This window comes from Cebus imitator, unplaced genomic scaffold, assembly GCF_001604975.1.
Source record: "Cebus imitator isolate Cc_AM_T3 unplaced genomic scaffold, Cebus_imitator-1.0 Scaffold76, whole genome shotgun sequence".
Taxonomy (NCBI): Eukaryota; Metazoa; Chordata; class Mammalia; order Primates; family Cebidae; genus Cebus; species Cebus imitator.
The window spans coordinates 9,150,555-9,166,478 of NW_016107391.1; the positions used below are offsets into that span (position 1 = coordinate 9,150,555).

The 15,924-nt window shown below is 40.6% G+C and overlaps 1 protein-coding gene across 2 annotated transcripts in view; it reads right to left on the minus strand.

Annotated features, from left to right (window-relative positions):
• Positions 1-1,578: 1,578 nt before the first annotated feature.
• The window catches only part of HSPA4 (heat shock protein family A (Hsp70) member 4), a 64,622-nt gene continuing 50,276 nt past the window's right edge, over positions 1,579-15,924 (minus strand). For both annotated transcript variants that reach the window (XM_017532420.2, XM_017532419.2), the window contains 6 exons: positions 11,725-11,877; positions 10,688-10,813; positions 8,355-8,462; positions 6,102-6,221; positions 3,988-4,149; positions 1,579-3,780 (listed from right to left, as the gene is read on the minus strand). In XM_017532420.2, coding sequence (XP_017387909.1) covers positions 3,577-3,780; positions 3,988-4,149; positions 6,102-6,221; positions 8,355-8,462; positions 10,688-10,813; positions 11,725-11,877 — 873 coding nt within the window. In that variant the 3' untranslated portion in view covers positions 1,579-3,576. The remainder of the gene's footprint in view (positions 3,781-3,987; positions 4,150-6,101; positions 6,222-8,354; positions 8,463-10,687; positions 10,814-11,724; positions 11,878-15,924) is intronic.

Here is a 15,924-nt window from a genome sequence, read left to right on the forward strand (position 1 = left end):
AAATAAAAAAAACTAGTCAGGTGTGGTGGCCCATGCCTGTAATCCCAGCTACTCAGGAGACTGAAGCAGAACCACTTGAGCCTGGGAGGCAGAGGTTGTGGTGAGCCGAGATTGTACCACTACACTCTAGCTTGGGCAACAAGAGCAAAACTGTCTCAAAAAAGAAAAATTTTTTAAAAAAGCAAAAATATGCAAACACTCACTCACAATCCCACCCTAAAAACACTTCATCTGGGAAAATCCTTCTGGTTTTCTATTGCAAATCCATTTCATGTTCTTTCCAAACATGAGACTATATAGTTCTATAACCTACATTCTTTGTGTAAAAATGTAACACACACCTATTAAAGACACTTAAAATTACTGAAATAGATCAAGTTTACAGATGAATGCACTACCGAGTCAGATCAAAAAACAACCATCACCAAGCCCCTGAAGCCTGCCTCACATCATCCTGTCACTACTCCAGTAAGATCAACTACTATCCCAACTTCTAAAGCATGGTATTGAGCTGGAACCACACTTACTTCTTCCCTCTTCCTGCATGTACCAAAACCGGCCATTTTCCCCTTCATTTGGCTGCTCCCTCAAAGATGGACTAAAGTCCCACTACCTCTAACATCCCCCAACCCCCCTATACCCCCCAAAACGGCTCCCACTACCCTACAATAGAACCCTGATCTCTCAGCCCCCCATTTTTTAATGGAGACAGGGTATCACTTTATCACCCAGGCTGGAGTTGCAGTGCTGCAATCTCAGCTCACTGCAGCTTTGACCCCCTGGGCTCAAGGGATCCTCCCAGCTCAGCCCCCGCAAGTAGCTGGGATCACAGGTGCGTATCACTGTACCCAGCTATCTCAGCGCTTTCTACCACATCTAACAATTCCCATACCCCGTACAGAAACCACTTAGATGCTCAAGAGGAAGTCAAACCTATTAGAGACACGTTTCTTAGACACGTGGCTACAATAGGCCCTGTTGGTAGGCCCTGGAAGGGAAGCTGCTCCTTGTACAGTCAGAGGACTAGGACTGTGTAAGTGGCATGACCCAGGTAACAAAACCTCTGGCCCCTCCTCATCTATACCCATGCCTTGTCCAATTAAGGTCTTTTTCACTGGCTTCATGCCCTTTCAACACCCATTGCCACCGCACATACACACCAGCACACATTCCACGCAGCCACACCACATATTCCGTGGCGGCACTGTTACAGCACACTCTGGGCCATGCTGTACTTTGGGAAGGTATCAGTCCTAGCACTTACCTTTATGCCATAACCCCCACCTTCTGCTAACAAAACCCTCAAAGTAAGGCCCAGTCACAGGAGCAAGACAAGGATTCCTACACATCAAAGGGACTGGGCCAATACTCGACTGCAGAATAAGTACAGAAAAATTAGGCAACTTCAATGGAGGTCTTCAACAGACGTTAAGTGAAATTTAGGGTTCCTACTCCTAAAGTTTTTACTGAAAAAACATCCCGCAACACACACACACACACACACACACACACACACACACACACACACAACACACACACGCAGCAGCAGCCTTCATTATGGAATTAAGGAAACCATTCAAGTGTAAGACAGGTTTCTTTTATTAGTTTTTCCTAAACTTGTCTCATTTACTGAATGATTTTCTTAGTGTAAGAACGTGACCTGGAGCTTTAACAAATCAGTTTGGATAACGCAACCTGGATAAATGCTTGTCTGTACACAAGCCATAAATTACCACTCTCTGGCCTGGCCTCTATGTAAATCCAATTGGTCTTATAGCCTGTCTAAGCAGAGAGCTAGCAGACCACATCATCTTGTTTCTAGTTTTAACTTCAAATTCACCCCCATCCCAACACCCACACCCTTCCACACACACACACACATGCACATACCAAAAAAAAAATTTTTTTTTTTTTAAGAAGAAATGGCCATTAGGATTGGGCCAGTTGTACAAGGGTTGGCTTAATCCTGCAGCCAGCACTTTAAAATAGCCATTGGCTTCACAGCAGGCCAGCTTGAACTCTCGAAGCATGACGTGTAGAGAACAGAGGATGCGCTAAGAACAGGGCCTTGTTGTGGTGCCACAAGGCCTCCGTGCATGCTTACACACCAACATAAGCATGCTTTTCCCTTCCTCCTCCTAAGCAATTGTTCTCCATAGCACTTTAGAGCCTGTAACACTCTAAAACTTTTCAATGTATCTCGTGATGGACAGAAGCTTAATTCTAACTATACAAGATATCATCTTATTTCTAACAACATAGGCCAAAAGTAACAGAGGCACTCTGTTATACAGAATATCAATTTTTACAAAGATCCAAAACATTACCAACAAGCCTTGTAACAGTTTCTTAAAGCAGGTACCAGCTCTGGCCTGGAACACAGGCTTTCCTTGGATTTTTCAAAATGCCTCACTCCTATCAACACTGCCCCAAAAAGCAGTCAGAGGAATGCTTTGGTATACCCGACACTGGCCACACAGTTAAGAATAAAGTGTTGTTATAACATCAGGCACCACACTTCTTGAACACTAATTTCAGACTCGTCCAGTACAATCCAGTGTATCTTCGTTTTTTTGTATCATCTGTCAGCTGCTTACCATGTACAAATTGGCAGGTTCATGACAGACAGTAATACTTAACACACAAGTGATTTGTGAATGAGCTAAAAAGAACTTTTAACTCTTGTCCTAGCAGTTCAAGCTATACCTCAAAAATTTATACAGAACATCTCACACCTGAATAAACAGGCCAGGATCCAAATCTTTACACCAAAATTAACAAGGATGTAATTCCTCAGTTAAATTTACCATGGCTATCATATCCAACAGTACATCTACCCAATTCTAATCTTTTGAAGATAAAATTATTTAGACCTTGACGCTTGGGGTATTCGTGAATACACTTTCAGGAAGAGGCTCCAGGTTTAAAACCCTCAGCTAAGAGGGTTTTATTGCTCTAAGCAAGAGGGTCTATTTTCCAGAGAGCAGTACATGGCATTTACAATGGGAGCCCTTTTATCGGGAGAGGGGGAAGAGAACACAGGTGAGGGTGGAGGTGAAATAAGAAGCTCAGAGCACACCCTTGTTCTTCTGCTGTTAATCCATGCCATGCCATGCTCCAACCCTCACAAAGAGGGAGACCCCATCCCCACACCAGGCAGGGAGACTTTGGAGCAATCTCCACAACAGATTTTTAAAGCATAATTAGAGCTCCTGCCATGTAAGTCATAATGAAAAGTCTGCTGGATAGCTAGAGCTGTAGCTTTTGCTCAACTTTCCAAAACAAACTTATTCTTGTAGACACATGGTTAAACATAAAGGAGTGAAGCATAAGCTCAGTAAGACTAACTGGGCTTCTAAATAGTACCATTATGAAAAAGATACAATGCACTTAATTTCTGTATCTAACTATTTAGAAGTCAAAATGCTCCATACATTACCTATTTCCCCTTCCCCAAAATCCCCTAAAAACTGACTAAGAAATCTTCAGTATTCACTTGCTCTAGTTGATACTTAGAACAAAGTTGACAACTTAAAGCTTTATAATAGTCTGTTTTAATAGAAACATGTGTTGGAATCAATCAATGTCCATTTCAGGAAGCTTCTTGTCTGAATCCGAAGGCACAGCTGTGTCTGTACCCTGCTCAGCAGCCTGGGGGCCCGGGTTGTCTCCTTGTCCATCCACTGGTCCATTCTGCTCTGCATTTTTTTGTTCCTCTTTTGGAGGTTCCACTTTGGGTTTGGGCTTTGAGATTATAGGGCTACAAGTACTTGTCAGCTCCTGGAATGGGTAAGAGAGAAAACTGTGGTTTCTTTAAAAATTAACAAATTTTACAAGACAGGCTAAACCCAAATCCATCCTCTCCCTCCACCCAACCCTCAACCTAGAAGCTAAGACACTGTAATAAAGTTCGCTCCTAAATGTAACTTGAGGACTATTAATAATAATGCTGTCAAGAACAGACTATTAAATAAAGTCTTAAATTACCCTAATTTTAGCTTCAATCTCTTTTGACTTGACAACTGGATCCATGGTCAAACTCTGCTTGTTCTGCAGATTTAGCTTGTTATTCATCCACTCCATTGCCTCATTTGTGCTTTTTTCTACCTTCACCATGTCAGCAGCATCCAAATGATCATACTGGTCCTCCTGCAACCAGGAGACAGACAGACAAGTGTTAAAAGGATTATGCCCTCCCTCCCCAAATATTGTCTAGTTTCTGCCATTTTTCAAAAACTTATAACCTTTCAAACAATAAAGCATATTTAGCCTCACAATCTGAATAGAAATTAAATATTCAAAAGAAACCTAATCCCAGTGTTTTAATACGCTCAGATCAGATTTACATTTTAAAGGCCGAGAAAACTCATAAGGTGTCAATTAAAAGGCTTCAACAAGATAAATAGCAGCACCTGATTTATACAAAATCTTATGTACATAATTTCACAATGCAAAAAAATTACATTAGATATGAGAGTTGAGGATTCAGCATGCTAGTTCAGAACCAAAACTATAATGAATACTATTTTTAAAAGAAGCTCTTTCAGGCTGGGTGTGGTGGCTCACACTTGTATTAGCATTTTGGGAGGCTGAGGCAGGAGGATCACTTAAGCCCACGACTTTGTAAGACCTGGGCAACATGATGAGCCCATCTCTACAAAAAGTCTAAAAATTAGACAGGCGTGGGAGCCATGCGCCTGTAGTCCCAGCTACTCAGGAGGCTGACAAGCAGGAGGATCACTTGAGCCCAGGAGGTTAAGGATGCAGTGAGCTATAATCATACCACCACACTCCAGGGTAGGCAACAGACTGAGACCCTGTCTCACAACAAAAGGAGGAGGAGGGAAAAAAAAAGGTGGGGCCAGATGGCTAATTCCTGTAATCCTAGCACTTTGGGAGGTCAAGGTGGGTGGATCACTTAGCTCAGCAGTTCAAGATCAGCTTGGGTAACATGGTAAAACCCCCATCTTAAAAAAAAAAAAAAAGACAACCCTCGTTGAGTATAGTGGTGCATGCCTGTAGTCCCAGCTACTTGGGAAGGCGGAGGCAGGGGAACTGCTTGAGCCAGAGAGATTGAGAGTGCAGTGAGCCGAGATTTCGCCACTGCACACCAGCCTGGGTAACAAAATGAGAGCTTGTCCCAAAAAANAACAACAACAACAACAACAAAAGCTCATTTATCACTCAAAGTTTCTTGCAATGAAAATACGTCAAGAACCTGGGGTAAATGGAGGAACTTTATACTCCAAAGTCTGAACTTTAGAGTCAGACTTCTGGCTAAATGACAGGTCTCCCAATTTAGTGACCCTGAATGTAGTTTAAGGGAAGTGAGGCTTAAATAAGTTGGAATTTATCTATAAATGCTGATACCACCACCTACTTTATCAGAGTACTGTGTGGATTCAGTAAGATATTTATGGAGTATCACACAGTGCTCAAAAACAGTTTACCATTGAGATAGACAGTCCTATATCTCCATAACAAGACAAATTACTGGCCTCAGGTGTTTTTAGAAAGACCAGTATAGAGTATGTTAAGTCAGACATTAACGAAAAGGAAACTAAAAAACACTGCTCAATTACAGATTCCACCTATTAAAGAGATGCAGCAAATCCAATGGTTATTAAGATGCTATAAAACATTACACATTATATTAACATGCAAAATAAAAAGTACTACTTAACATGCAAAATAAAAAGTACTACTAAACAAGTTAATGAAAACAAGAGAAAAAAAATGCTATGTAAAGCCTCAAAAGTTAACTTTATAGCCGGGTGCAGTGGCTCATGCCTATAATACCAGCCAGCACTTTAGGAGCCCGAGGCTAGCAGATCACTTGGGTTCGAGACCAGCCTGGCCAACCTGGAGAAACCCCATTTCTACTAAAAATACGAAAATAAGCTGGGAGTGGTGGCACACGCCTGTAATCCCAGCTACTCAGAAGACTGTGGCAGGACAATCGATTGAACCCGGGATGTAGAAGTTTGCAGTGAGCCGAGATTGCATCACTACACTCCAGCCTGTGCAACAGAGCGAGACTCTGTCTCAGGAAAAAAAGTTAATTTTACTAAAGTAAGAGTAGGAAAAAGAAAATAAGTTACCTTGTTTTTGAAAGCGCTGATTATCTTCATATACTGCTGGATCTGTTTCCCTAGTTCTTCAAATAATTTTGGTCGTTCTTCAGATTCTTGGAATCGCGTCTTAATAGGTTGACCTAGATTCTTAACAGACGAACACACAAATTCTTCATATGGCAGTTCAACTATCCAGAGCTGTACTGTTTCTACTAAGATTGGTTATAAAGCATACTTAATCTACATGTGCTATATATAATAAGAAGTCAGATATACTCCTCCAGCCCACTGGAAACAAGAAGCTACTTGAGAAGGGGTATGAGACTATATCTCAACACGGTTCCATGTGGAGTCACTTCAATTTGTCACCTGAGCCCTCATTCTCAAAACACAGCAGGGAGACCACCAAAAATTAGGTGCCACCTAAAAGGTACACAGCACTAAATATAAAGTATACTTGCCAAAAATAAAAAATGCTTTTGATTTAAAATCTTTAAAAAAAACAAAAACAAAAAACAAACAAAAAAACACCTGAATCTGATGGAACCTCTAGATGTAACGATCAACTTTTTGTTAAACACTACCATGGAGGTGAAAATCAGCAAAATCCTAGTATGGTAAAATCCTACAGAACCAATAATCCAATTTCCTTATCAAATGAATAAGGAAAAGGTGAGGGGGACACAGGAATAAGAGACATCAATAAAATCTATGACCCTTACATGGATACTGATTTGAACAGAAAAAAATCATTTATAAAATAACTGGAACTTGAAAAGTTAATACAACAGTGATATTAAGAAATGTTTGGGCCAGGTGCGATGGCTCACACCTGTAATCCCAGGGCTTTAGGAGGCTGAGGCAGATGATTACTTGAGGTTGGGAGTTCAAGACCAGCCTGACCAACATGGAAAAACTTGTCTCTACTAAAAATACAAAAAACTAGCCAAGTGTGGTGGCAGGCGCCTGTAATCCCAGCTACTCGGGAGGCTCAGGCAGGAGATTTGCGTGAACCCAGAAGGCGAAGGTTGTAGTGAGCCAAGATATCGCCATTGCACTCCAGCCCAGGCAACAAGAACAAAACTCCGTCTCAAAAAACAAAAAAAAAAAGAAAAAAGAAATGTTTGGTCAGGTGCGGTGGCACACACCTGTAATCCCAGCATTTTGGGAGACCAAGGTAGAACTTCTTGAGTACAGGAGTTCCAACACCAGCCTGGACAACACAGGGAGACCCCTTTCCCTACAAAAAATTAAAACAGCCAGGCATGATGGCACACAACTGTAGTCCCAGCTACTTGGGAGACTGAGGCAGAAGGAACCCCTGAGCCTGGGAGGTCAAGGCTGCTGTGAGTTGTGATCACACCACCGCACTCCAGCCTGGGTGACCAAGTGAGACTTGAAATGGCCCAGTTCTATAAGAAACCAAGTAATCCTGAGCTAAAATTAAACGGAAATGTGAAAAGTTCATTCTTATACGTCTGCATCCTTTTCCAAACAAAAGGCCTCAATTTTATATAATTCTTTACGTTTTTAATCCTAATGTTAAAAGATCAGATTTGGGGCATAAATAAATAAGATCAGAATATTTAAATCCAGATGCTTTGGCCAGGCAGAGTAGTTCACACCTATAATCCCAGCACTCTGGGAGGCCGAGGCATGCAGATCACCTGAGGTCAAGAGTTCAAGGCGAACCTGGCCAACATGGTGAAACCCGGTCTCTACTAAAAATACAAAAATTAGCTGGGCATGGTGGCGTGTGCCTGTAATCTCAGCTACTCTGCAGGGTGAAGCATGAGAATCGCTTGAACTCGGAAAGCAGAGATTGCAGTGAGCCAAGACTAGGCCACTGCACTCCAAGCTGGGTGACAAAAAAAAATTTTTTCTAAAAAAAAAAAAAAAAAAAAAAAAAAAACAGATTCTTTGCTTTTATTGAGAATAGAATACAAACTCATAAACAGAAACAGCTCTGCCCCAACTGCACTGCCCATGCCTTTAAGGCAGGTACTAAGTCTTGCAAGGCTTTGTATCTCAACACCAAGAATGCACTAAATGCCCAAATCAGTGAAGCATTACAAACCTAAACTCAGTTTTCGGAAAAATCATTGTTATTACAAGATTCTAAAAGTGAGAATGATAATAAGTCTAAGTCATAAAAGGTTCAGTTTATCAAACATTATTTTCAGTCTGTCTTCTGTACTTGAGAATTCCTCCCAACTTTGAGCTCCTCAGAGAAAGCTTCAACAAGGGTTCTGGATACCTCTGCTCTCAAGAGTCACTTACTTTTAATTCAGCCAGCTTATCAACATAAACTTGCTTTGGCTGGTCTTCTCCATCCTCATACAACCAACTTTCAGTATCTTCTAGTTTTAAAGTAAAACTGTTACGATCCTAATGAAAAAGAAAATATTATAATTAGGTCAATCAAAAATCAGTTACATCCCCAATGCAGTCACAGGCACAGAATACAATGATGTGTATCTGGGATTTGCTTTAAAATACAGAGGGCAGCCAGGCATGGTGGCTCATGCCTATAATCCCAGCACTTTGGGAGGCCGAGGCAGGTGGATCACCTGAGGTCAGGAGTTGGAGAACAGCCTGGCCAACATGGTGAAACCCCATCTCCACTAAAAATACAAAAAAAAAAATTAGCCAGGCATGGTGGCAGACACCTGTAACCTCAGCTACTAGAAAGGCTGAGACAGGAGAATCACTTGAACCTGGCAGGTGGAGGCTGCAGTGACCCAAGATGGAGCCACTGCAGTCCAGCCTGGGTGACAGAACAAGACTCCATTTAAAAAAAAAAATAAGATAAAATACAAGGGGAGTAGGGAGATTGGAGATACAGAAAACAAGGCTGGAAAATGTTGTTCCACTTGATAGGTATGGGGGGGTTTTATTATATTATTCTCCCTGCCGTGGAGGACTTTATGTTCAAAAATTTCAGAATTAAAAACAGCATTTAAAAGCAAGTGCGGACCAGGCACGGTGGCTCAAGCCTGTAATCCCAGCACTTTGGAAAGCCAAGGTGGGCAGATCACCTGATGTCAAGAGTTCATTCGAGACCAGCCTAACCAACATGGAAAAACACTGTCTCTACTAAAAATACAAAATTAGCCGGGCGTGGTGGTACATGCCTGTAATCCCAGCTACTTGGAAGGCTGAGGCAGGAGAACCCCTTGAACCTGGGAGGTGGAGGCTGCAGTGAGCTAAGATTGTGCCACTGCACTCCAGCCTGGGCAACAAGAGCAAAACTCCCTCTCAAAAAAAAAAAAAAAAAAAAAAGTGTGCACTTGGTCACGGTAGCTCACATGTGTAATCCCAGCACTTGAGGAGGTTGAGGTGGGTGGATCACCTGAGATCAGGAGTTCAAGACTAGCCTGGCCAACACAGTGAAACCCCATCTATCTAAATACACAAAAATTAGCCGAGTATGGTGAAGCATGCCTATAGTCCCAGCTACTCAGGAAGCTGAGGCAGGACATCACTTGAATCATGGAGGCGGAGGTTGCAGTGAGCCGAGATCATGCTACTGCACTCCAGCCTGGGCAACAAGAGCAAAACTCCGTCTCCAAAAAATAAATAAATACAGGTGAATTAAGTACCCATCAACCAATGAGTGGATAAAGAAAACATGGTATATACACACGATGGAACACTACTGAGTCATAAAAAAGAACAAAATAATGTCTTTTGCAGCAACTGCATGGAGCTGGAGGCCACTATTCTAAGTGAAGTAACTTGGAACTAGAAAACCAAATACTGTATGTTCTGTCTTATAAGCAGAAGCTAAGGTATGGGTACGCAGGGGCATACACAGTAATGTAATAGACTTTGGATCCAGACTCAGAAACAGGAGGACAGAAGAGGGGTGTGGGATTAAAAAAAACTATCTTGGCCAGGCGAGGTGGCTCATGCCTGTAATCCCAGCACTTTGGGAGGCTAAGGCAGGCAGATCATGAGGTCAGGAGATTTGAGACCATCCTGGCCAACATGATGAAACCCCATCTCTACTAAAAATACAAAAATTAGCTGAGCATGGTGGTATGCGCCTGAAGTCCCAGCTTCTCGGGAGGCTGAGGCAGGAGAATCACTTGAACCGGGGAGATGGAGGTTGCAGTGAGCTGAGATCTCGCCACTGCACTCCAGCCTGGTGATAAAACAAGACTCCATCAAAAAAAAAAAAAAAAAAAGATGTTGGGTATGACATACAGGACATGGGGACAGGTGCACCAAAATCTCAGAATTCACCACTATATAATTCATCCATCTAACCAAAAACTACTTGTACCCAAAAGCTACTTAAATTTTTTTTTTAATCAAAAATTATGAGTTACAATTAACAGGGAAAAGTGAGCTTTCATAATTTAAAGAAAAATACAAGGAAAGTAACAGCACTCAAATGTGTCAAAAGTGATTTGTGAACATGATACACAAAGACTAAGCTGTGCAAAACACTGTACTGATAGAGAAATGTATAAAATTGTGACCCCTACCAAAAAAAACATTTTTAATAATTTTACTATACACATATAGATGCAGATTTCCCTTCTAACCCATTTAAAGATGTTCCCAGAAGACACACAGTAGTTAAGCGTATTGCAGCAGACACTTACATCTTCACTCACAAACTTCTCATATTCACCACTAAGTTTATCTCTCATTTCATACACATATTCCTCTACAGCATTCTTAGCATCATTCCGCTCCTTCTCCAGTTTATCTTGCATGATCATCTTACCCTGAGAATAAACATTATGTACAAATTAATTAGACATCAGGACAACTGAGATCATTTCCTCTTAAATACTCATATAATTATAAAAGTAGAGACTCTTTCTTCCCCAAATCTTTTTAGTTCTGCAAGTCACAAAACAAAGGCAAGTGGGGAGACTAATCTCAACAAACTTTGAATATCAAAGAGTTTTGCAGGTGAGATTTATAAAAACAATAGAAATATCAAGGTGTAGATAGATACTCAAAAGCAAAATTAAATAATTTAAGACAAGAGAACTTTAAAAAACTATTGGTTCAATGTCACTGATATCCTCTGCTGAATTATTATGAGATATGAAGAAAAATCAAATTCACTCATGCAGTATAAATGCTGAAGTTTCTGTAAGACAGAACTATTCTAAGATCCAGTGGAAACCTAGTAAGAAACCTCATGGACAAAAATTAATTCAATAAATGTGCTCACAGATCCCAAATCATGCTTCACTCAGTAAGTTACTATATCTGCTTACTGACTGGCAACGGAAAAGGAATAAGCAAAATACTGCTACCGTTAATGCTATATGATTTCTCCTACTGATCAACTTCCAGGACCACCACCTCAAATATCCCAATCTCTAGTGAACAAATATACCCACATATTCAAAAATTAACAACACCTCCCCTACACTAAAGACATTATATGTCAAAAATTTCGTTAACAGAGCTTCTAGCAATACATATTAGTACCAATGTAAAAGAACTGACATACCATGGGATCTACTGCTTCAACTTGCCCTTACAATACCACACAAAAGTCTAAATTATTTTCCCCAAGTCCAAACAATCAAAAATGCATAAAGTTACTAGACACAGAGTCTGAATGCCATGGTAACATTAATTTGTTAGCTCACTGTTCCAAAAGACTTTAAGTAACAACCTCATTTTCAATGTACAAGTTGAGCATCTCTCTGTCTATCTGCCATAATAGCTGATTCTCAATTGGCAGGTCCACAGTACTAGTCTTCACTTTTGCCTTCTTGGCTTGGGGTGGTTGGTCCATCTTTTTGTCCTTTGATCCAGCTTGAGAGGTCTAAAACAACAGAAATCATTAAAAACAAACATATATACAGACTACCTTAAACTTCAAAATGGGTCATGTTTGAAAAGCTGCTTTTACTTTTTTACTTTGTTCTTTGATGATGACCTAAGTAACTTTGGACTACCATAACATCTAAGAAAATTAAAAAATAAGTAAATAATGTTATGAGGTGTCTAGAGTCAAATTCATAAAAATGGAAGCAGATGGTGGCTGTCAGGGGTTGGGGAAGGGAATAATGGAAAGTTATTTAATGGGTATGTAGTTTCAGTTCTGCAAGATGAAGTTCTGAGGATTAGTTACACCACAATGTCTATACACTTAAAAACGGTTAAGATGTGGGAGGCCGAGGCGGGTGGATCGCCCGAGGTTCGGAGTTCGAGACCAGCCTGACCAACATGGAGAAACCCTGTCTCTTTTGGAGGGAAAAAAAAAAAACAAAACGGTTAAGATGGTAAATTTTATAAAATACTAACAATCTCCCATAATCCCTTATCAACATATAATCACTATTAAAAATTGTTCTCCTACTTTTATTTAAACATATAGACATGCAAATGAAGTTAGTGGAGAGGAGGGTATGAAATTTTTACTGATCAGCCAGGTGCCTATAATCTCAGCACTTTGGGAGGCTGAGGCAGGTGGATCACCTGAGGTCAGGAGTTTTGAGACCGGCCGGGCCAATATGGTGAAACCCTGTCTCTACTAAAAACACCAAAAATCAGCCGGGTTTAGTGGTGGGCACCTGTAATCTCAGCTACTCAGGAGGCTGAGACAGGAGAACTGCTTGAACCCAGAAGTGGATGCTGCAGTGAGCCAAGATCACACCATTGTACTCCAACCTGGGCAACAACAGCAAAACTCCGTCTCAAAAAAAGAAAAGGAAATTTTTATGGATCAGCAACATATTGGTAATGTGATTTCCATAATGTCTACAACTATTTACATTCTCACAAGGAGAAGCCTCATTCTACTACAACCAATCCACAAATGAGAATTCATTTAATGTTATCTCACTGTTATTTCAGTATGAGTTTCTTTTAACCTTTTTCAGACACTTACAAACCATACTTAACTACTTCCTCAAACTGCCTAGTAATATTTTATCCACTGTTTTCTTAGGATTGCAGTGATTTTTCCACTTAAACAATTGACTCTTCCAGTGTTTTCTGACTGTACTGTTTGTCTATATATAAGTTTTTACTGTCAAATGTATCCATCTTTTGAGATTACTTATTTGTTTTCATACTTTGAAAGCCCTTCCTCATCCACTGATTAGAAAAATATTCACTTCAACCTTTTTCCTTTTCAACTTTCAACTTTGGAATTCGTCTGGAATTCAATTTGTTCTATGATGAAGTAATACTTTAATGTCATTTCCCCACCTCCTATCTAACTTAAGTCAGCTCCTGAAATTTATCTATCATTTCTATTTCATTTGCCTTAGAAGCAATAGTATGAAAAAGGCACTTTAGTTTTTGAGCCATCCCAAGGAAGCCTAGATAACTAATACCTCTAGAACTTCCCACAGCTCAAGGGCATTGGAGAGGGGCTGTCACTTCTCCCTTCTCTTCATCCATCTTCCACAAACACATAAGAGAACAAGTACTTGTCTCTGCCACTGTTGGCCCCATCCCACCCAACAACATAAAGAGTTTTCCATCTTGAAAAAGGACTGACCCAACTAAAGAATCTGTAAGCACAATTTCCTGTCCATTTTCTTAATATTACTTGCACAGCTAAAGGAAAGCACTTTATTTTGTTAACTGACATAAAAATATAACAGACTTAAGCCACTTTAAGGTTCTGTCAAACTTTTTCTTTTTTTTTTTTTTTTTTTTTTTTTTTTTTTGAGACAGAGTCTCGCTATCTGTAGCCCAGGCTAGAGTGCAGTGGTATGATCTCAGCTCACTGCAACCTCTGCTTCCAGCTCCTGGTTCAAGCAATTCTCCTGCCTCAGCCTCCCAGGTAGCTGGGATCACAGACGCACACCACCATGCCCAGCTTATTTTTGTACTTTTAGTAGAGACTGGGTTTCACCATGTTGGCTAGGCTGGTCTTGAACTCCTGACCTCGTGATCCGCCCACCTCAGCCTCCCAAAGTGCTGGAATTACAGATATGAGCCACTGTACCCAGCCTCTATCAAACTTTTTTAAATACCACTTTTAAATAAGAAATTTTTTTTAAATTAGAAACTTTTTTAAATTAGAAACTCCTAAGATGGTGAGATTATACACTGCAATTTTATAACTAAAAAAGTATTTTCAATGCTAAAAAAAATTTAAACATCACAATTCAAAATTAAAGAATTAGGTTGTAAAGAATTCAAAAATGTTACTACTTATTTTGAAATAAATACATTATTTACATTACTCACGAAATATATTTAAATCCATTATTCCAATATTTGAAATAACTTTTTTTTAAGATGGAGTTTCGCTCTGTTACTCAGACTGGAGTACAGTAGCACAACCTCAGCTCACATAACCTCTGCCTCCCAGGTTCAAGAGACTCTCATGTCTCAGCCTCCCGGGTAGCTGGGACTATAGCAGCAAACCACCCCACCTGGATAATTTTTGTTATTTTTAGTAGATAATGGGTTTCATTCACCATACTGGCCAGGCTGGTCTCAAACTCCTGACCCCCAAGTGATCCACCCACTTCGGCCTGCCAAACTGCTGGGATTACAGGTGTGAACCACCATGCCAGGCCTCATGCCTTTTTATTAAAAAGATGTTATTTTGGATGGGTTCGGTGGCTTACACCTATAATCCCAGCACTTTGGGAGGCCGAGGCAGGTAGATTCACTTGGGGTTAGGAGTTCAAGACCAGCCTTGGCAACATGATAAAACTTTGTCTCTACTAAAAATACAAATATTATCTAGGCCTGGTGGTATACGCCTGTAGTCCCAGCTACCTGTGAGGCTGAGGCATGAGAATCACTTGAACCAGGAGGCAGGCAGGGGCTACAGTGAGTCAAGATCATGCCACTGTACTCCAGCTTGGGCAACAGTCAGAGTCCGTCTCAAAAAAAATAAATGAGTAAAAAATAGGCGGGGCACGGTGGCTCAAGCCTGTAATCCCAGCACTTTGGGAGGCTGAGGCGGGCAGATCATCAGGTCAAGAGATAGAGACCATCCTGGCAAACATGGTGAAACCCCATCTCCACTAAAAAAACAAAAATTAGCTAGGTATGGTGGCACATGCCTGTGGTCCCAGCTACTAGGGGGCTAAAGCAGGAGAATCGCTTGAACCCGGGAGGCAGAGGTTGCAATGAGCCGAGATAGCGCCACTGCACTCCAGCCTGGTGACAGACCAAGATTCCATCTCAGAAAAATAAAAACAAAAAGGCATGGATCAGGACACTGAAAATTTTTGAAAAAAATTTCAGTTCCATTATTGTTTATCAATAATGAATAAATTATGGGTAGAATGACTAAGTATAAGCCATTCGAAAACTAGCATAAATAAATCACTAGCCTAGTAAAACTGGGATTCCTGGGTGCTTTCTTCCCATGCATCAACCAGAAGAGAGTTTAAAGGCCATGTTGTAAATGGCACATGACAAACCACTACAAAATCTTGCTTTAAAAAAAAAAAAAAAAAAAAAAAAAAAAAAAAAAAAAAAAAAAAATTAAATTTAAAAAAAAAAAAAAAAAAAAAAAAAACAGTTAAAATAAATTAAGCGCTTCTAGTATAACTTCAAGACACTGCCCTTCAGCCAAAACTACATACTTTAAAAAGACTGCAATGCATACTCTAAAACACAACTCAGCTGGGTGTGGTGGCTAATCCCAGCACTTTAGGAGGCCAAAGCAGGTGGATCACCTGTGGTCAGGAATTCGAGACTAGACTGACCAACATAGTGAAACCCCACCTGTACTAAAAAATACAAAAAAATTAGCTGGGCGTGGTGGCAGGCATCCGTAATCCAGCAGAGGTAGGAGAATCACTTGAACCCAGGAGGCAGAGGTTGCAATGAGCCGAGATCACGCCATTGCACTCCAGCCTGGGTAACAGAGCAAGACTCTTGTCTCAAA